The sequence below is a fragment of the Diplotaxodon limnothrissa genome, linkage group LG20, assembly GCF_057381915.1.
Source record: "Diplotaxodon limnothrissa isolate DT_005_m linkage group LG20, D_limnothrissa_male_GT1.1, whole genome shotgun sequence".
NCBI classification, from domain to species: domain Eukaryota; kingdom Metazoa; phylum Chordata; class Actinopteri; order Cichliformes; family Cichlidae; genus Diplotaxodon; species Diplotaxodon limnothrissa.
The window spans coordinates 38,556,115-38,577,198 of record NC_140615.1 but is presented as its reverse complement, the minus strand read 5'-3'; the positions used below and the strand labels follow the sequence as shown (position 1 = coordinate 38,577,198).

General features: G+C 50.0%; 1 protein-coding gene across 1 annotated transcript; it reads right to left on the bottom strand.

Annotated features, from left to right (window-relative positions):
- Positions 1-838: 838 nt before the first annotated feature.
- On the bottom strand, positions 839-20,677 carry srms (src-related kinase lacking C-terminal regulatory tyrosine and N-terminal myristylation sites). Its single transcript, XM_085343975.1, has 8 exons — positions 20,304-20,677; positions 16,857-16,978; positions 10,574-10,740; positions 5,500-5,647; positions 4,489-4,647; positions 2,111-2,292; positions 1,524-1,680; positions 839-1,038 (listed from the first exon to the last, which is right to left on the bottom strand). Exons 1-8 carry the CDS (start codon positions 20,675-20,677, stop codon positions 839-841), a joined length of 1,509 nt encoding a protein of 502 aa, XP_085200101.1.
- Between the last annotated feature and the right edge of the window lie 407 nt (positions 20,678-21,084).

The window sequence follows — 21,084 nt, the reverse complement described above, 5'->3', positions numbered from 1 at the left end:
GTGTGCAGGTGTGACTGCAGGTGTGGCTGCGTATGCAGTTTTTAACATTAAAGACACGGACGCCTGAACACATCTCTGATTCACTGCACGTGTGCAGGGAGGAAGTGGTGGCGTGAATCAGGTTTTCTCAGAGGTTTGGGGCATTGCTGTAATCACACTACTGTAATCACACTGACTGCTGGCTTTGTGGTCTTTCGTAGCGAGCAGGCAGATGTTTTGGTGCTGTGTAGGCGTGTCTGATCACATGTGACACGTTAATGACCCCAATGCTGAGCGGACACTTTTAGGAGCAAGGCTGTCGCTGCTTCTCTGCATAGATTTGGGTCTTTTTCGTGTCTCAAACATGTTTCGATGCCCGTGTTACAAATAGACGTCTGGTTAACGTTGGCTGTCGAAGCCGCTCTGACCAATCAGGACTGTGGGAGTCCACCGCTCCGCTGCTCTGTGACGGCAGCAGTCGGACTCTGAGCCGAGCCGCTAGCGTGGCTAAAAGACCCCAGCAGGCGTTCTTATTGCACAAAATATTTTTACCCAGAAGGCTTTGCATTCAAAACACACGTCATTCATTCAGGTCGTGACCTGTGAGTCCAGAGTGCGCACGCACAGACCGACACCGCACTGAAGTAATAAACTCTCATTTAGAAAACCGATGGTAGAAAACTAAAAAGAGGGTCCGGGTCGTTCCAGGTACGAGCGGACCTCCACGCCTCCCCCACGCCATTCACTCTCTCTGTAAACCCGAGTGTCGATCACGATTCCTCTGAGGAGTCCCGATGGAATTGGCAGAAGTCTTCCTCACCCCCTCCCTCCCAGTACAGGAGGAGGATACCTGTGCGGCCTACACCTCTACGGTCTTAAAATATATCTTGGCATATATGGAATCCAGCTGGCTGTGCAGGGCGTGGAAGGAGGGTCTCTTGGAGGGCTCAATGGCCCAGCAGTCCATCATGATGCGGTAAATGTTCGAAGGACAGCGGCTTGGAGAGGGCAGCCGGAAGCCCGACGTTAGCAGATCCATCACTTCCTTGTTGCTTTTACCTGGAGGAGAGGACAGACAGGCAAACACGAGCACAGGAGAAAAGAGCTCAGTCCAAACTCAAGCTCTGAATGACAGAAAGGAGTGTGGTGATTCACATAACTGACTCTTTCCTAAGCTTACTGAGCGCTCACAGCTCACACGACAGCCAATCAGAGCAGCCACGCAGGGACAGGGAGAACCAACCACCGAGGAAGAAAACCGGACTTTACAGCTGAAATTAGGCGTGTAGTGTTACCACTGCACTATCCAGCTGTGTGTGTGAGTGTGTGTGTGTGTGTGTGTGTGTGTGTGTGTGTGTGTGTGTGTCACTTTTACACACACACACACACACACACTTTTGCTTTGCTACGCTCAGTCTGGCGCGTGATGAAGGTGTGCCGGTACGACGCCCGTTGTTGCTGCTGTGAGGCTTTTGTGAGGCGGTGCGCTCTGAATAGCTGCTCTCTGTTAAACAGGTTAGACACACTGAGTCTCGCTGCGGTACCTTCATAGGGCATTTTGCCCCGTGACATCATCTCATACAGCAGCACCCCGAACGACCACACGTCCGACTTGACGGAGAAGCGCTGGTGAAGCGCCGCCTCGGGTGCCGTCCATCGAACGGGGATCTTTGTGTTCCTGCTGGCTGTGTACACGCTGTCCTGCACACACGGGGACCACAAAGATTTCAGTTACACTCCAGGACCTGCTGTCCACCTCATCGTCTCGGCAGCACGTCCCCTCACACCTTACTCCCTCCCACCGAGGACGTAAGGTGTGAGGGGACTCGAGGTTCATTGAAAGGCCTCTGATCTGATGTCTGTCCAGAGTTTCATCTCTAATACACCCTGAAACATCTGCAGGGAACACAGATACATATATATGACAATAACAACAGTAATAACACTGTTATTACAGCTATCACTGATTCATTTGATGTGTGTGAAGCTTCAGGTTCAGCAGTGACGTTTTAGAGCTTTAAGCAGAGTAACATGCCTGAACCACTTACATATTTCACATATTTTGTCCTTCAAAATAAAAGCTCCTTCTGTTCTTGTACAATAAAACGGCGTGATGAACAGGAAATGTTACCCTGATGATGCGAGCCAGTCCAAAGTCGGCCACCTTACAGACGAGGTCGTCTCCCACCAGGATGTTCCTGGCAGCCAGGTCTCTGTGCACGATGCTTCTGTCCTCCAGGTACGCCATGCCCTCTGCCACCTGACTGCCCATGTAGATGAGATGAGCCGAGGTGAGCGCCAGGCCTTCGGGAGCTGAGGAGACACAGACAGCCAATCAGAGATGCCCATGTGACAACCTTTCTCTGTGATCAGATACACCACGCGAGCTTTGTGTGTCAGGTCAGTTATCGCTCTGTCTCCATTTTGGTTTGGGGCGTGAAGCCAGCAGCAGCCTCCTGACAGCACCACGGACACCACAGCCAGCTGCTTAGCAGGATGCTGATGAGGAATCAGCCTCGCTGAGAGAAAGACGTCAGAGCGGCAATCCTCGCTGGATTCACAGGACCTCAATGAAACGTTTTTGTCTGCAGGTTTAGCTGAATAACAGTCAGCTGACCGCCTCTTCTCCATGGTAAATGGTAAATGGCCTGCATTTGTATAGCGCTTTTCTAGTCCCTAAGGACCCCAAAGCGCTTCACACTACATTCAGTCATTCACCCATTCACACACACATTCACACACTGGCGATGGCAGCTACGTTGTAGCCACAGCTGCCCTGGGGCGCACTGACAGAGGCGAGGCTGCCGGACACTGGCGCCACCGGGCCCTCTGACCACCACCAGTAGGCAAACATGGGGTTAGTATCTTGCCCAAGGATATTTGGCATGCAGCCAGGAGGCAGCCTGGGATCGAACCACCGACCTTCTGATTAGTGGCTGACCTGCTCTGCCACCTGAGCTACAGCCACCGCTGATGTAGGGTCGTTTGTGTGAAGAACTAAACCAACTGAACCTCGCCGACGGAGAGAGGAGCGAGGAGGCGAACGAGCCATCTGAAACCGTGACATCACCTCCCTTCCAGGACGCAAATATCCAGGACGCTACACCGAGCCTAAAGCGAAACATCTCGCCACAATCTAAAGGAGACGTCTGATGCTTGTTACCGCAGCCTGACAGCTTAACGAGACATCGAGAAGACGACCGAGGTCAGAGGTCAGCAATAAGAAAGAGACTGGGCAAAAATGGCCTCTGTGGGCGAGTCCAAGGAGAAATCCAGTGCTGACCAAAAACATCACAAATCACACATCTGCCAAAAACATCTGGATCATCTCCGAGACTTCTGGGAAATGTTGTGCGGCCTGACGAGACTGAACTTTCTGGAAGGTTTGAGTCCTGTTACGTCAGCCTAACAGTGTTTCATACAGAGACCATCACAGCTGCAGGCCGACGGCGTGGGCAGCGAGCCCGCCTCTGGACACCTCAAACAACAAAGTCTGGACTCAGACTGAGGTGCTTCAGCGTGACCTTAAACAGCTGTTTATGCTGGAAAACCCTCAGTGTGGAGTTCAAACAAAGAAGAGTGGAGCAGACGCCCCCACAGCGATGTGTGGCTCATCGCACACGCTTGACTGCAGCTCTTAGGATGTTCACACAGCAGGGAGGTTTGGATAGCTCTGTGCCTTCATCATCTGAAAAACGCACAGAGGCAGAGCTTCTACACAGACGGCCTCAAAGTGCGGTCTGTACTTACAGCTGTGCGTTAAATTCCTTCGTAGGAACAACCCGACTCGCGTGCGAGCCGCTGCTACTTGCTACACAAAGGCCGCGGTGACTCACCTGGACGGGCTCAGGTGCTGCTCTACATGCACGTCAGTGTTTGTTCCTGCCACTCATTCCCTGAAGCGAAGCCGTGGACGCGTGCCAGCTTCCTCCTGTGCTTCCAAAGAGCTCACAGAGTTTTTACTGCTGTGCTCGAAATACCTGAGACGCTGATCGCTCTCCTCCCTCTGAAGGCTTCTTTGTACGGCAGCAGGCAGAATCACAGGTGACCCCATCCTTACTGAAGGTAACGGATGGATGCTGAGGGGGAAGCAACGACTACAGGCCGACAGGACCGAGCTGCTGTGGGGGGCAGAACCCCGCAGAACAAACCCACTGTTGTAACCCATTAAAAAACAAAAACAGAGTGTGTGCGCGTGTGCGCGTGTGTGTGTGTGTGTGTGTGTGTGTGTGCGTGCGCGTGTGTGTGTGTGTGCGTGTGTGTGTGTGTGTGTGTGCGTGTGTGTGCGCGTGTGTGTGTGTGCGTGCGTGTGCGTGCGTGCGTGCGCGTGTGTGTGCGCGCGTGTGTGTGTGCGCGTGTGCGTGCGTGTGTGTGTGTGCGCGCGTGTGTGTGTGCGTGTGTGCGCGTGTGTGTGTGTGCGTGCGTGTGCGCGTGTGCGCGTGTGTGTGTGTGCGTGCGTGTGCGTGTGTGTGTGTGTGTGTGCGTGTGCGTGTGTGTGTGCGCTCTCACAGGCCAGGTAGGACTTGAGGCTCCCTTTGGTCATGAGCTCAGTGACGATGTAGACGGGCTCTCCTCGGGAGCACATGGCCAGCAGCTGGATGAGCTTCGGGTGATGGAGGCTCTTCAGCGCCTGCACCTCCTTCACAAACTCATCCTGCTTTGTGTCCTCTGGAGGAAGACGAGGAGGACAAACAGAACTTGTTACACGTCTGTGTTGTGCCTTTTCACACTTTAGTCACTTTTTTCCTCAGCTGAGACATTTTGGGTCGTAGTGTTTTTATACTTTCTGCTGCAGTCTCCTCATTTATTCTGCCCTCACCACTTTCACGTGTGTGTTAACAAACCTTCAGCCTACGGAGCTGAAAAATGAAGCTGAAGCTCCAAAGAGAGCGATGAGAGAAAGAGTGAGTTATGAATGGACTCTGGCTGCTTCACTTCCTGTCCAACTGCAGGTGAAGTGGCGTCCGCTCAAACCCACACTGAGAGTGTGGGTTTGTAACCGTAACGTTTAAACGTTTAAACAAACCCTGAATTCAAACAGCGCCAAATAAATTCATCTTAAAGGAGAGGTCAGAGGTCGAAGGTGAGCTCTTAAATCTCCATACGGTACGTAGTATATGATGACGACAGTGTCTATGTTTTAAGGCTTTTTTTGCCAATTATGCACCAGTAAATCATGAAGTTAAAGACGTCAGTGGAAAAGGTCAAACTTGTTAACTGGAGCCTACGAGGTTCTATCAGGATTCATACGAAACCTTTCCAGCTGTCGGGTTTACAGCGTGAGACAACAAGACAGGACGAGCCTGTCAAGGGTGATAAAAACACTTTTATATTTGTGATGTGAGGACAAAACAAAGCTTTTGCTTCATGGTCCAACAGCTGCTCGCCTCACAGATACGCAGTGTTAACCTGAACCCAGCAAACACGACGCATGCAGTTTGTACCCACTCAGGTCCACAAATACGACTCAGCGGTTTAAGTTAAAGCTCCAGTCTGACTGATGCTCTTTCACAGGCTTACCTTGTTTGAGCGTCTTTATGGCCACCTTCTTCTTCTCTGTGGTCCAGAAAGCCTCCCACACCTCCCCAAAGTGACCTTCTCCCAGTTTCCTCTGGAGCCTGAACTCCTCTCTGGGCCTCTCCCACGGCTCCATGTCGAACAGCTCCCGCTGCACAGAGACAACACGGTGAGTCCACACTCGCATTTCCTTAAACACCGAGTAATCAAACATCATCTGACTCAGCAGTTTAGGGTGAGCCGCGTCAGCACGAGCTGAGCCACAAACACAAGGCTCGTGGTGGGAAACGCACGTTAACCAGGGAGGCGGAGCCCGACAGCTGCTTACTGCAGCATCTCCACTCAAACTGCACTCAGTCAGTCACGTGCTCTGGATGCTAACGGACCTGAACAACGTTCACGTGCATCCATTCAAACCTGCAGCGTGGCATCGAGATCCAGAAACCGTCGTGAAAACACGTTTTCGTTCTTCTCAGGCAGACGCACCAACGCCTCGGCATGTGGACAGCAGCGACAGTTTCATGAACGGCACAGAGACTCCAGCAGGTTTCTCATAAATTTACTGACAATCAGACGTTGGTTGTACCGATCGAGAGCATCAGCAAATAAACACGACAGAAACGATTCACTCGTGTTGGGTTTTGTTCAGGTTTTGTAATTACAGGGAAAAGGCAGTTACTGTACACTGCATTGATGAAATCTGCTGTTTTCTGATGAACATTTGGGTTCAGCAAATCGATATTAAAATCACCACAAATTATTTGCACTTCTTTATCATTTAGGTTGCTAAACATAGCAGCAAGTTTTTCATTGAATGTGTCAAAGCATGATCCTGGTGTCCTATAGATGCAACATAATTATATCGTCAGCTTTTCCAACATGGATTTCAACACATTCCAATACGTCATCTGTGGTGCTTGACATGCATTCAATCAGAACTTTATCTGCATATAAAGCGACAACGCCTCCTTTTTATTCACCCTGTTCATTGTAAATAATTCATATCTTTTCATTTCACTAACTTTCTCATTGTTTCTGATATTGAAATTATATTAAACTTTAACTTACTTAAACATTCTGTAATTTTAGAGTAAATTTTTATACAGGCTTCTACTGTTGAAATGTGTGACCGATGCATTTTCCATTTTAACATTCATACTGAATTGGTCGTGTGTATAGAACAAGTGTTATTGTTGTTCTTGGTTATCGGGGTCGGTGTTACTTTCAGGGTCGTGCGTGTTGTGCTCTGCATCGTTAAACGTTTTGAAGTTCGTTTTCTCAGCGTGTGGCCTGTCTTTCAGCAGCCTTTTTCATTAAATGTTCATTTAAATACACACCGGTCCCCTTTAGCTTAACTCAATCTTTGTTTTGCGACTCACAAACCGAAGAATAATTGCTGGCTTCGTTTTGCTGTCTTTCTGGGGAGCGTGTGGCATGCTGCGATATGATGGCTCTGAATACGTACATTCTTCGTTTGAAGGAATTTTATCACTTGCTGTTCAAGCGTTTGCAGCTCCTCTGCCGGGGCATCTTCACCGTCTTTACCTCCGCCAGCCGTTACTCTGGCGGAGGTTCGGTGTTGCATCTCCGGTCCACTTATGACTAAGTCATCCATTCTTGTGTTTTGTTCCAAGTTGTCTGTTTTCTTGTCCTTCTCCTTTATCAAGTTTTTTAGTTGTTTTATCTCATCCAATAGGTCATGTAGCATATTAGTTGTTTAGCCACTTTGCTCAGTTCATCAGACATGAAATTAAGTGATTTCCTAATCTCCTCCAACTCCTCTTTAACTCCTGGGTTTGCTTTTTCAGGCAGCATTTTGAAAACAGTGAGATTGTGATGGCCCGTTCAGGCTTCCTCACTGTGCTATAATCATGTTGTTGATAGTATTGGACTGTAAAGGTAATCATTTATGGACCAGTAATAAGCAGCAGTGTCTACACTGAAGTGTTTTTGTGGACCACAGTTATTCAGTGACCAATGAGGTGGCTGGTTTTACTCCTATGAGAATTTAAAAAGTAAAGACACAAATGTGAGGAGATGTTGTGCTGCTCAGAATCAGGATGAAGGTTTGGTCTCCAAGCTGTTAATAGTCAGTCATTGGTCCCATCTGCTGTTCATTAAACAAATGAAGACAACACATCGGATTTAAAGTGCTGCAGAGACTCCTGCTGCCTGCAGGGGGCGCCTGTGTCTGCACTGCATCTGTTTCAGAGCTTCGATTTAACCTGAGCCAAGACCTCAGAAGCAGCTGATGTCATCAGGGAGGGGAGGAGGGGTCGGTGGCGGTCTGAAACGTTGGCGCGCTCTGCTCCATCGCCTCCCGCCAGACTGAGGAGGCATGAAGACAGACTGCAGCTCACAGATGACATAATTACACTGCTGCATGCTTTTATTCTGAAACTCTTCCACATACTTTACTTTGTTTATGACACTTCAAACATGTTTTGTCTATGGAACGTCTTTACTGTCAAAGTGTGAGTTAGGGGCCGGAGGAGCCAACGGTAACATGAGGCACTATAGTTCAGAGGTCAGAGGTCAGGAGGACCACTCCAGCCGCTTTCAGCTCCGAGCTTCTGGAACAACCAATCTGTGGCGTTGTTTTTGTGCCACTATTCTGAGCGCACGACAAATGTGCAGGTGGAAGCGTTGCATTTTGAGCAGAAATTTATTTTAAGCGAAGAAAAGCTGAATTTGAGTGAACAAAATCCATTGCTGCGCGCAAAACATGTGTTTCAGTGTTTGCTATTATATACACACACACACACACACACACACCAGCAGCCCCTCTCACTCAGTTTTTGCTCTTGCGCTCGCTCGCAATGTGTCGCTTGCGCTCTCAACATTTCAGCCCGTGCGCGCTCAACTCTTCTCTACACAGTTATATTTGTGCCACAAAACCAGCCAATCACAGACTTGGATGCTCTTTCTGGCGCAAAGTGGGCGATAAACAAATCGCTACTCTGTGCTCCTCCGCCACTGCCTCGTTTGACTTTTGGACAAAATGGATTTTGGGATATTGCATTTCCTCATTTCGAGCTGATTGGAGACCAGAACAGCCAATCAGACCTGTGTGTCTGTGTGTGTGTGTGTGTGTGCGCGTGTGTGTGTGTGTAATAGCAAACACTGAAACACATGTTTTGCACGCAGGAATGAATTTTCTTCACTCAAATTGAGCTTTTCTTCGCTCAAAATGCAACACTTGCACATTTGTTTTACGTGCGCTCAGAACAGTGGCACAAAAGTAACGCCACACCAATCAGGTGTGCTTGTGGGAGTTGGTTAAACATTCAAGTTTAAAATGAAAGTAAAAACCAGTTTGTGGTGAGACTACAGAAAGCACAGCGACTGCATTCCTGTGATTCCAAGAAGCAGGAAGAGCTCATCCTGCGGGTCATGCATCACGCTACTCATTCACGCAGCCAATGCACGATGTCATGTTGGCCGTGACCATCTTTGCGGACCCTTCCAGAGGTCTTAGATGCAGATGTTTGATGATGTAATTACTTGACTTTGACTTGCTGTTAATACACAGAACAATAGAGGAATGGTTTTAATGTTAAAAATAAATCCTTTTTTCTTTAGCGTCACTGGTTGGTGGGGTTGGGTCACTGTGGGCCCTCAGTTCAGCTCCCCTCCCTGCACGGTCACAGGTTCCACTGTGGCCCCGCTCAACATCGTGACCTGTTCCTCTGGCACTAAATACTCATCTTTTTATGTGGCCACAGCCTCCAGTGTGTTTATCGGTCACATACAGGTCGCCTGGCTCGTGTTACAGCAGGTATCAACATGTGTGGGGAAAATACATGTTGCTAAGCAACGTGGTATGGTGTGATTGCGTTTTACACTCATTTCTGTGGCGTCCTCAGCGGCTCACAGTTATACATCAGGGGTGGGCAACTCCAAGCCTCGAGGGCCGGCGTCCTGCAGGTTTTAGATGTGATCCATCACAGCTGATTTAAATGTCTGACCTCCTCAACATGTCTGAAGTTGTCCAGAAGCCTGGTAACGAACTAATCACGTGATTCAGGTGTGCTGACCCAGATCTAAAACCTGCAGGACGCCGGCCCTGCAGGACGCCGGCCCTGCAGGACGCCGGCCCTTCAGGACGCCGGCCCTTCAGGACGCCGGCCCTTCAGGCCTGGAGTTGCCACCCCTGGTCTACACGGTCATGTGATCCCTTTGTTTTTGCCCCACAGCCTGAGCCTCACTGCTCGATGAATACACCTGCTGCAGGGAGTGATGAGGTCAAAACGAAGCCTCGGCGCGTCTAGTGTCGAACATTTCAGTAACAGCGTGTGTGAACATGACGCAGATATAAACCATTACTAACTAGATTTAAAAAAACCAAGGTGGAAGATGGCCATCGTTTATATACAGTCTGTCATCCTGTTACTTGGGCCTTTATTTTAATATTATTACTGTTTTTGGTAAATATAATAATAACATCATTACATTTACTATATTGATTACATATAATGATGTTATAATTCTATACAGTTGATGAGTCTCAGACGTGTGCGTACAAACACTTTCAGCATTAACACATATTCATGCAGCACGGCGTGAATACAGACTGCTGGAAGTCTGCTCATGTTTGTGTACTTCTATTGTTGTGAACTCAGTCGTTACAGTGAACCTGCTCCACTGGTGGATCTTCATAAATGTAAGGGCCAATCAGACGGGGAGGAGCTGCTGGTTTCAGACAGAGGATGCTGTGGCGAGCAGGTATCAGCTATCAATCAGCTGCTCTGTCCACACAGACGTTACAGAGAAATGTAACGTCCACAGCTGGACGGCCAGGATTGAGCATGTTTACGTTTTTCAGGTCGAAGCTCGCTCTCCGACTAAAAGCAGTTTTTGGTCCGCGTCCTCGTCATCGCGTCAGATAAAGACTGTAACTTAAAGAAGTAAAGCGGAGCCTCGTAGCAGCGACGTGTGAAAAATACAAATGTGCTGTAGCTTCAACAAGAACGAAGCCCATCAGGTTTCAGCCTGCGAGGTAAACGACGGTGACCTGCCCGCAGCAGGTTGGAGCCGGCACAAGGAGAAGCTAAAAGCTTTTGTTTCAGAGTCCTACCTGCTGGGCGCATGGCTCCTCCAGCAGCACGCCGAGGCTGCGAGAGTTCTTCTGGTAGTAGGCGATGAGCTCTCCCAGTGTGGCGAAAGAGATCTTATCCGAGATGAGGTACGCTCCGATGGAGGAGCGCTGGACCCGGAAGTGGAACACTTTCCCCTCGCTCCGAGCTGTAACACAGAGGGAGGAGCTTAATGTGGTTATATCATCAGGTTTTTACTTATACTCCGAGACCAATGGGACATAGAAGAGATCCTGGGTGCTTTAACTGCACTCACGATGGGAGTAAATTTACTGTGAGGCAAAGACGAGTTTCTGGCATTTAGAGGCAGCGCTGTTGGTCCGAATAATAAAACCTGCAAACACAGGGTCTGACTAAAGAGGCCTACTGGACTTATTCTTTTATACATTTGATCCTGTATGAACGACGGCTGAAGAGCCTCTTCAAGCTTCAGACGGTCGACTCATCCACAGGTAACAGCAGGCTATGACATGTAAAGTCAGCTGTACCTGCACAGTTCAAAACCAGCCCATAAAACAGTGAGGTGAAAAGCATGAAGTGATGAGCTGCCTGGAGCCTTCACTGTTTCTCCTGAGCACAGGAGCTCCTCACAGGGATCGATTATTCCTCACAGACTCCTTCATTTAACAGACAGAGACACGCGTCACTCACAGGATCTGCCGATTCAGGAAATATGGCAGATGTCCCGCCTTCTACCCCCAAAGAATCAGCTGATAGCAGTGATGAGGTCGAGGGTCAGGAAGGTTTGAGCTGTGTGCCGTCAGGTGTAAGTACTGCTCTCTGGCAGGTAGCTCCATGCCCTCCTGGGTTTTAAATGCACCTTAGAACACACATGCATCAACATTACAATGAGCGGGTGGAGGGAGGTTTGGAGTCTTCTCTCACCCCCATTCTCTGCGACCTGCTGGAGCAGGGGGGCTAGTAGGAGGAGTTGGCCGTCCGACTGCGGTCTGGAGTGTGGAGCCTTCCTGCTGCTGCGGAGTCAGGGTGGTCTGCCTCCCCCCACCGCAGGGAAAAGGGTAACACCACCTGGGTCTGGGTGCAGTTCCCCCCTCCAGGGGCGGGGGCACCTAGACCCGGTTTGTAGAGTACGCTTGGGGAGTGTGATCATGTGTACAGCGTCTCTTTATGTCTGTCTCCACGTTGGTTGAGTGTGGAGTGAGTGCATATGAGAGCATGAGGGTGGGAATGGATGTTTGTATCTGTGTGTGCCTGTATGTCTGTGTCTATATGTCAGGTTGGGTGTCAGACGCCACCTCTCTGGGGACATCTCAGGCCCTCCAAGGTTTGGAGGCCTATCTCCACCCACCACCACTTCCCCTGCCAGTGGCGGACCCCCTCAGACATCGGTGCGTTGGTGGTTCTTTGTGTCCGGGGATGGGCGTCCAGGTACACACCGGCTCACTCCTTGGCGGCCGCTTATCGGGGCCTGGAGCCTGGGGCTCGCTCGGGCCACTTCGGAGGTGGGGTGCCCCCGGCCTCTCGGCCTGGGGCTCGGTCACTCAGGCGCAGCTGGCTGCCGGCGGAGCTCACGGGCGCGTCACTGCAACTCCCCCTGGCTTCTGCTCCGCGGCTGCTGAGTGAGCCCTCATCTGGGACTCTCCTCAGCTCTTTCTGGGACAGTGGCGCGGCTGCCCCTCTGTTGGTCTTCCTTGGTCTCTTGTGTTCTGGGGGCCTCTGGATGTCTGGAGTTTTGATCTCCTCCACACCTGCTTCATGCCCTGGAGGACGGGGCTGTGGCCCCCCCACACCCTCTAGCAGATCATTACATGAAGGAACCTTTTAAAAAAAAACAAGCGCGTCCATGCTCACAGGTGTACACACGGGTGATCACACCCACAAACTACACCCTTTTTGGCTCCTACCTCAAAGCACACTGTGTTCTGTTGATCTTATGTGCTGCACAATAATGTTTAACATTTAGTATTTACTGTCATATTCCCATATATCATTGTGATGTTGTTTATTCTATTACTCTTGTTCTCTTCTGCTTGTTTTCTTTTTTCTTTCTCAGCAGGTGATCCAGGTGATTGATAGATGCATTTTTTTTTTCTCTGCCCGTTCTGTTGGTTTTTGTCTTTTGCCCTTCTCCCCCGTCCCTCTTCTCAGCTGTTTCTCTTTCCCTCTTTCTTTCTCCCAGTCAAGTCTGTCCCGTATTCAGCAAGTGAAAATAAAATAAACAATAAAAGGTGAATCAAATGGACCATTACGGCAAGGCTGGGATGGTCAGTTTGGTAAAGTAAATCCGTTGGGCATCTTTCTTTGCCTTTAGACAACAATTCTGATGCAAAAGAGCCAAACGGGACAGGCAAAAAACAAAAAAACAAAAACAAAAAAAGTGTAAGTACTGCTTAACGTAACGTGATGAGCGCCATGTTTGATTGGTGGAAGGAAACAGACATTAACGAGGCTCTGACGATGGCCATCTGAGCACGTGCAGCAGAGTAACCTGAAGGGGAAAGGTTGAGCACAGTCGGTGATCTCTGCAGATATTTTTGCATCAGCCGTGAGGCCAAACATGCAGCTTTCAGGGCTCACCAGGACTCGCTCAGGGGGGAGGTCGGCACACGAGCTCGACCACAGCATCAGACTCCAGGAAGACACACAGTTACCTTCATTCATGCTCGCCAGTTAAGCTTTCTGCTTCCTCCAGTGTAATATATATATGGAGTCATAATTAAACATGAAAAAACAGGTTAATGATACAGGATCGTTTTTAATACTCAAACCCTCCTGATTTTCACTGTTATGAAACTGTGGACATGCTCTGCAGCACTGGCTGCACATGCACACATATGCAGCAGTGTTACATGTACTGGCATCCAGGAAGACGAACACGTTTTTATATGTGTGACTGAGCTTTGCTGTGCTCCACTCTGCTGTGTGCAGAGCCCTGATGATGCATATTTCAGCAAGACTAGCACAGTGAAAACTGAGCATCTAACTGCAGCATCGTCCCCCTGGGACCGAAAGGACCTTGAAGGGGGGCGGGGGGGAAAGGTAGAGGATGGAGAGGAAAAGCTGCAGATGTGGAGACAGAGAAGAAAGAGCCGAGCTGGAGGACGCAGTAACAATAACTTCAAGGCCACAAATCCCAGAAATCCTCCAGCACCTAATCCTGATTAGAGAGCTGCTGTGGCTCTGAGAGCGCAGCGAGCTCATGCACATCACAGAAACAACCAATGAGCTGCTAAAGCTGAACTACTCTGTTTACTCGCAGCTTCCTATTTTACCTCTGGACTCTAACAGAAGAGCTGTGCATCAGTCACAGTCCAAAATAATCCTTCTTTACATGAAGAACTGTCTCACCACTCCATAAACAGGCTGTGAAGTAGTGGTGTTCCAGTTAAAGGGGTAACCCTTTCCTGCCGCTCCTCAGTGCTTCCAGAGTGTTTTCCACAGACCGGACGTTAGCGTTCCGGGTTTGCTGACACACCTGTGACATTAAACCCACAGAGCGGAGCAGGAACAGCATCTCTGAGCTCCGGCACAAGAATCAGCGGTTACTGCGCAGTCATACACCAGTCTCTGTCCACTAAACTGGTTCTGCTGATCTGTGAGTGTGTATGTGTCATCTTTAATATTAGTTGGGCTTCACAGACATGTACCTGCTGTCAGCTGCACAGAAATGCATGCAGTGTTTTCTAATGGACGTATAACCTAAAGGAAGTGTGGATGATGGGAAGAGGACGGCTGCAGTCTGCGCCGCAGGGTTCGCAGCGGTTACTAAACATACACTGAGCTCTGAAACTGCTCGTGCTCAGTACGAACATGTGACTTATAAGACAGGAAGTAAGAGAAGGAGAACGGGCCCACGTTGTTTTTTCATGTTGTTTCTTCAGAGTTTTAGGAGCCGACACATCAGCTTAGTGTTCCAGCTGGAAAGGTGAGAGTCTACCTGGCTCCTCGTGTCCAATCAGAATAAAGCAGACACAATCTAATTTATTTCATACAAGTAAAAACTCTGACTGTAACATTAATCGTTTTATGTTTACTTTAAGCCACTGTGGGTCATGGCCCTGCCTGGGACAGCTGAGCTGGGGGCGGAGTCTAAAGTGACATCATCCACCTTTCATTAAGGTGGCTGAAAAGCAAACAAAGGAACAGCAGACACACAAAGAGTCCCTTTGCTGTCAGACCGGTCCGGCGAGTGGACCTCTGCACACCCAAAACATCCACACATCACACAGCAGACGTGTGACACTGTCAGACTCACACAGTGAATACAGCAGACATGTTTACCTGCTTCTAGAAATTCCACTTCTGCCTTATGGAAAAGACGGCGTCACACAGCTTAACAATAAAAAAATCAGTCGAGCAGAGCGTGGACGAGCACAGAGTAACAAATACGATAATACGTCTGTTTCATTTGTCTGAAAGGACGATGACATGCTGCTGATTTATAGGAATATCTGACAGAGAATGTTACCAACAGTCATGTGCTTGTGTTACAGCAGAGCGCTTGTTTTGTGACCCGTCCTAGTTCTGCTATAACCTGATGTGTCTGCATGTCACATTTTTGGCATATTAATGATTTTTAACATGTGACTGCTCACGCCTGTACTAAAAGCTGTGTTGTTGACCTAACTCCATGGCTAACCTTCATGTTTGAGGAAGACACATGGAATCTATCAGACAGACACAGTGCACACCTGTGCCGAGCACAGTCCCAGACCAGCCCCTGATTAGTGCCAGACCAGCCCCTGATTAGTGCCAGACCAGTCCCAGACCGGTCCCTGATTAGTCCCAGACCAGTCCCAGACCGGTCCCTGATTAGTGCCAGACCAGCCCCTGATTAGTCCCAGACCGGTCCCTGATTAGTCCCAGACCAGTCCCAGACCGGTCCCTGATTAGTGCCAGACCGGTCCCTGATTAGTGCCAGACCGGTCCCTGATTAGTCCCAGACCAGTCCCAGACCGGTCCCTGATTAGTCCCAGACCAGTCCCAGACCGGTCCCTGATTAGTGCCAGACCGGTCCCTGATTAGTGCCAGACCGGTCCCTGATTAGTCCCAGACCAATCCCAGACCGGTCCCTGATTAGTCCCAGACCGGTCCCTGATTAGTCCCAGACCGGCCCCTGATTAGTCCCAGACCAGTCCCAGACCGGTCCCAGACCGGCCCCTGATTAGTCCCAGACCAGTCCCAGATCGGTCCCTGATTAGTCCCAGACCGGTCCCTGATTAGTCCCAGACCGGTCCCTGATTAGTGCCAGACCAGTCCCAGACCGGTCCCTGATTAGTGCCAGACCAGTCCCAGACCGGTCCCAGATTAGTCCCAGACCGGTCCCTGATTAGTGCCAGACCAGTCCCAGACCGGTCCCAGATTAGTCCCAGACCGGTCCCTGACTGGCATTCAGAGCCAACCCGGCCCTCATATCAGCTCTGTTACCAAACTACTGGGATTTAAATGCCCCTGAACACACCTGACCTCTGCCTACTGGTCTTAACCAGGCCATCGTGTGTGGAACTCTCATCAGTCTCCATTCAGACACAAAACAATCAGCTGCAAGTAAAAAACATCTGCCTTCATCGTAATGCGATAAAAGCGGTTCGAGGAATGACCTCATACTGAGGAACCAACCAATCACAGCTGGCTGCAGACCTTCACTGACAGCAGTGCTGAGGAGGGCAGGAGGAGGTGATGGATGGGGAACACGACAGGAGCGGAGGAGGAGACATGCAGCAGCTTCCACCTGGTCTGATGGCTAAAACAGCTCAACACTGAAACTTACAGATAGCTTGCTTATTACACAGTTATAAATGAGTGTGAGGCAGGTCTGGACTGATAAATGTGAATAAATTAAACGTTATTAAAGTCCTGCAGCAGCTGCTTAAATCAGCTCTGTTCCAACCAGTCTTTTACATTTTTAATCCTCGAGTGTTAGAAAGTACTTTAAACGGAGACCTTCGCCGACTCTCTGCTGGCCTCTGACGGACGCGTTTCTGAGGGAAGAAGCTTGGTTGGGTCACTTTACGGTGAGATGGTTCAGTTTGGTTTGGTCTGTGTTTTCAACAATAACGTGGCTCTTTTACTGGGAGGATCTGACTGAGACTGGGAGATGATTGGTTGTTGTTTTCCTGTCCGCAGCCCGGCCAATGACCCCGGCTGTGGCGTCCTCAGGCCAGAATCATGTCGACGCCCACGAGTTTCCTTTAAAGGCAGACTGCTGTGTACTCGTGGCGTCTTCTCCTCCAACTGTAACTTTTTATACATCAGGCAGTTTGTCTGTAAGAGGTCAGAGGTCACCACGAAGTGCTCACTCACCAGAGATAGTGTACTCGTCACTGTGACTCTCACTGATGCGAACCAGGAAGGCGCCATCTTTGTTTTGGGAGGCGAGCAGCAGCTTCTCCGCTTTCCCACGGTTTATGTTCCCGTAGTACCACCTGCACAGAGACGGAGTGGGCGGGATGATGGGAGGGAGGGAGTGGATGGAGAGAGAGAAGGAAAGGAAGAGACAGATATGAAGAATGCGTCACACGTGAAGCCATACAAGAACAAAAGCACACACGTGACGCCCGGTCAGTCTGACAGACGGAGCCGTGCGGTCCCGCCCGTTTGCCCAGACAAACCCGCCTGTATTTACTTTAAGTTATCAGAGAGGGCGGGTCCGAGCGGCACGATGCTCGGGTTTCACTGAAACCAGCTCAAACTCGAGCAGCAACAGGTTTGTAAACCAGAGTTTAATGATGCTGTGGGGGAAAGACATCAGAGCTCATTACTGACTCACCCATCATTCGTTTCTGCTAGAAATGACAAAAAAGTAGGAACACCAAACATTTCCTGGTTTCAGGTTTACATGGTTCATGTGCACGTTTTGTAAAAAGATTCACCTGCACCTTTTTCCAAACAGCTGAAAAATAAAACCTGCAGTTCCTGTGCCGTCCAGCAGAGGCAGCAGTGAGTCCAGCAGAGATAAGCATGTTTACAGCCTGATACACACTGATTGGTCCTCCCACATGACACCTGTACGGAGGAGCATGTTTTTAAAAGTCGCCTATGTTTACATTATATTAAGTCTGCATTGTTAGGGGGCGTGGCCTCTGACAGGTGGATAGAGACACAGGTGGCTGTAGCTGCTAGGTTGAGCTGGACGTGTGTTTGTGCTGTTGGAGCCTTTATTGATGACATCATGTGACCAATAACATGGCTGCTGTGAGGTCACTGTACAAATAAGGCTCCAGTTTCGGATTTTATTTGGATGTTCCGGAGCGCCGACGAGCAGGTTTCATGCTAACTGAGCTACATAGCATTAGCTGGTAATTTCATGCTCCTCCCTCTCATCCAAAGGAGGATGGATTTAGATTACATAACAACGCCAGATTCTTATCATATGTTAGGTCAGATATTCTCAGGTGAATTTTAGTGGGTGTTAAAAGTCAAACTGCCTTCCTGTTCACGTTCACAGGCTTAAAGTAACTGATAAGTGTTTCTAAGGAGGCGTGGCCTGCTTCCACGTCATTTCCCAGCAAGTTAAGGAGATAAAGGAATTTGCATTTGATAGCTGTGCTTGGAAATCTTGATATGACGCTCAAAGTAGAAAAGAAGGTCATGAAAGGCTGGAAAAAGGAAGCTGACTGAAAACACAAAAGCATCTGAAAATGCACAATTAACACTCGGGCACAGACAGGTGGGCAGAGTAGACAGGAAAGGGGTGAAACTGGGTGAACGGAGCAGGAAAGGAAGCGATCCAAAGCTCTGAATCATGATGGTTATGAAAATGGATTTGACTTTGATGCAGCTGAACATGATTCCAGCTCAGATCACAAAGCTGAAGTTCTGCACAGGCACTTTCCATTCTCATAAAAGCAAAATAAGTCAGATACTGAAACACTCAGCTGCACCGTGCCCAAAGAAAGATCCCCAGCCTAACTGAGCATGCTCAAACTCCCTAAAGACAAAACTGAGGGCATAAAGACCCACAAAACCCGCAGCACCTGAAAGCAGCTGCACTGCAGAGCTGAGAAAGCCTCACAGTTGAGAAACCCACGCCTGCCTGTGTGCGGGTTACTCATCCTTACATCCAATCAGGTTTGAGCGTGTGAGACTGGACGAATGAGGGAATATAAAGGCTGAAATGAATAAATGAAATGTTTGTTAATGCTTCATTAAAGCTGGAAATCTGAACCGCGCGTCTGGATTGCTTCATTTAGCAGAGGACACTTTAGTCTTTTGGTATATTCGTCTGAAAACGTGGCTTCATTTTCCCTCTGATGATTCTGAGATCGTGATGAACATTCCTGGGGTTGTTAAAGGGTCCAGATGTGCGAGCTGGGCTGTGATGCTCTGCAGACTTTGGATGAGTCCAAACTTCAGCAGCCCGACTCGTCCTCTTGTTCTGCTGTCAGACAAACGCAGTCACTGCTGGGTCGGCAGCGTTCACACCGAAGGTGACGCACACAGAGCTCAGCTGCAGGTGTATGAATAATGGAGCACCTGCAGCCGTGGGCCGGATACCTTCAGACATTCACACCTGACTTTGTCTGAACGCCGGGACCGTGCTTTTCATTCCTCTGCACACAAAGTCTCGAAACTTTTTAGCTTTCAGGGATGTAATCGGGAGAAATGGGGTCGAAAACGGCAGGAACGTTTGGAGGGTCAGCTGACGTCTGACTACAGAGCACCCACGGGCACGCAGCAGGATGAGGGTTAAGCTGCTCTCAGTAAGAGTTCATGTTGTGTCTCTGATGGGCGGAGACAAATGCCATCACATGACAGGAAGAACATGCTGAAAACTTCTTCTGCTGACTGCTCACTGTGCTGAAGCCCCACCCACAGCTCCACGCCACACTTACGTCACTTTGACGTGTGAAAGCAGTCACATGACACAGTTCTACCAATAACAGATCCACTCTGTTATTCTTTAAAAAGCACCCATTTGCACTTGACCTTTGACCCTTTGGACATGAAATGGCATCACTCTGTCCTGTTTAGGGTTTGAGTCTTTGGCTACTCAGCACCTCTGCAGCATTTCTGACAGCAGGGAAAAACACGGAAAAATACACGGCTGTAGTTTCCCGTGTCCGGCCCTCAGCGCCTGAAAGGAAAACAAAACAGGTCCCGGAGAGTGACAGGACGCACACTGGGAGACGGCCCACGGTGCGTCATCAGCGTCAGGTGGAACGGTGTGGGCTAATTTTAGGTGGATCTTATTATGTGACTAATATTTTCACAGTCACCTGTCACTGTGGCCCCGCCCTAACTTCACCTCAGACTCAGAGCCTGAACCAAACCAGAAAAACCTCAAACTCTCAGATCTGTCCAACAAATTTACAAAGAGTTTCTTGTTTAGTATCAATTTTAGTCTTTAAGAGCCTGAAATGTCATTTTCTGTAAGCTGCAGGGACACTGAGGCTGTCGCAGTTTTGGAGGAAGCCCAAAACAAGCCTCATGGTGTCCCATCAGAGCTGGGACCAGAGCTGGGACCAGCATCAGGAGTTTCGGTCTCACTGTCAGCTTTTATCTTGAGGAGTCTGTTTCTCTCTGCAGCACACAGACTGACTCCAGATTAAATATCTGCTGCTGCACATCAACAAACATGCAGCCAAAGCTCTGAGTGAAACTCATCTGAAAACTCAAAGTTTCATTCATTTAAACGACCGTCAACGTGCTCAAGTTCACACTGACGTCCTAACTCCATTCAGCAGTCGACGCCATCACTCCGAGCTGCGGGGTCGCCCCTGTGTGTGTGTGTGTGTGTGTGTCACTCACTTGTGTTTGGCGAACTCGTCCTGCAGCAGAGCCACGTAGTTGGCGGGGACGAGGCCGGACTCCAGGCTCCCGGTGAGCTTCTTGGCCAGCACGTAGTCTCCGCGCTTCTCGATCACCGACAGCTTGTCGCCCTCCTTAACCGTCAGCTCGTCGTCGCTGCGGGCCTCGAAGTCGAAGAGCGCCGCGTACAGCTGCGCGGGCCGCTTCTTGGGCGCGGGGACGCGGATGTCCCCGGACACGGTGCGGATCTCGGCCGCGTGCGCCGCCGGGTTGGCGATGACGTGGTCGCGGGGCCCGGGGTACCGGAGGCCGGGCCATATCCGGTCCCAGAGGCACGAGCAGCACGGCAAACACGCGCGGCAGCAGCTCTCCATCCCGGCACGCGCAGGTCTGTCCCCGCCGCGGCCCGTCGCTCTCACCGAAATGCGTCCTCCAGCACGCACGCGCCTGCCGCTCGCGCCTGCCCCTCTCCGGAAACATCCCGCCCCGCCGGCGGGCGGACCGGAGGAACCGGTTTGTTCGGCTCCGAGCGCTCGGCGGCTGCGGGAGTGCGCAAACGGAAACCGAGGCTATGCGGGTCGAGCACCGGAGCACAGCGCGGAGGATCGGGTTCGGAGCTCTGCGCACCTCCTGCTGCTCACACACCTGCAAACCGAGGGGGAGGAGCCCCGCAGGTGTGTGCGTGAGAGCGAAAGAGGAGGGAGGTGTGTGTGTGTGCTGGGTCTCCATCCTGTCCCGGGACACCCGGGATGACCACGTGTCCCACCTGCTTTGGAAGTTT

Bases quoted from the DNA above. Each gene is read 5' to 3' on its own strand.
- srms (XM_085343975.1), bottom strand. From the start codon at position 20,677: ATGGAGAGCTGCTGCCGCGCGTGTTTGCCGTGCTGCTCGTGCCTCTGG. The intron at 16,979-20,303 runs GTGAGTGACACA...GTCTCTGTGCAG, and splicing joins GACGAGTTCGCCAAACACAA to GTGGTACTACGGGAACATAA. The intron at 5,648-10,573 runs GTAGGACTCTGA...GTCTCTGTGCAG, and splicing joins AGGAGCCATGCGCCCAGCAG to CGGGAGCTGTTCGACATGGA.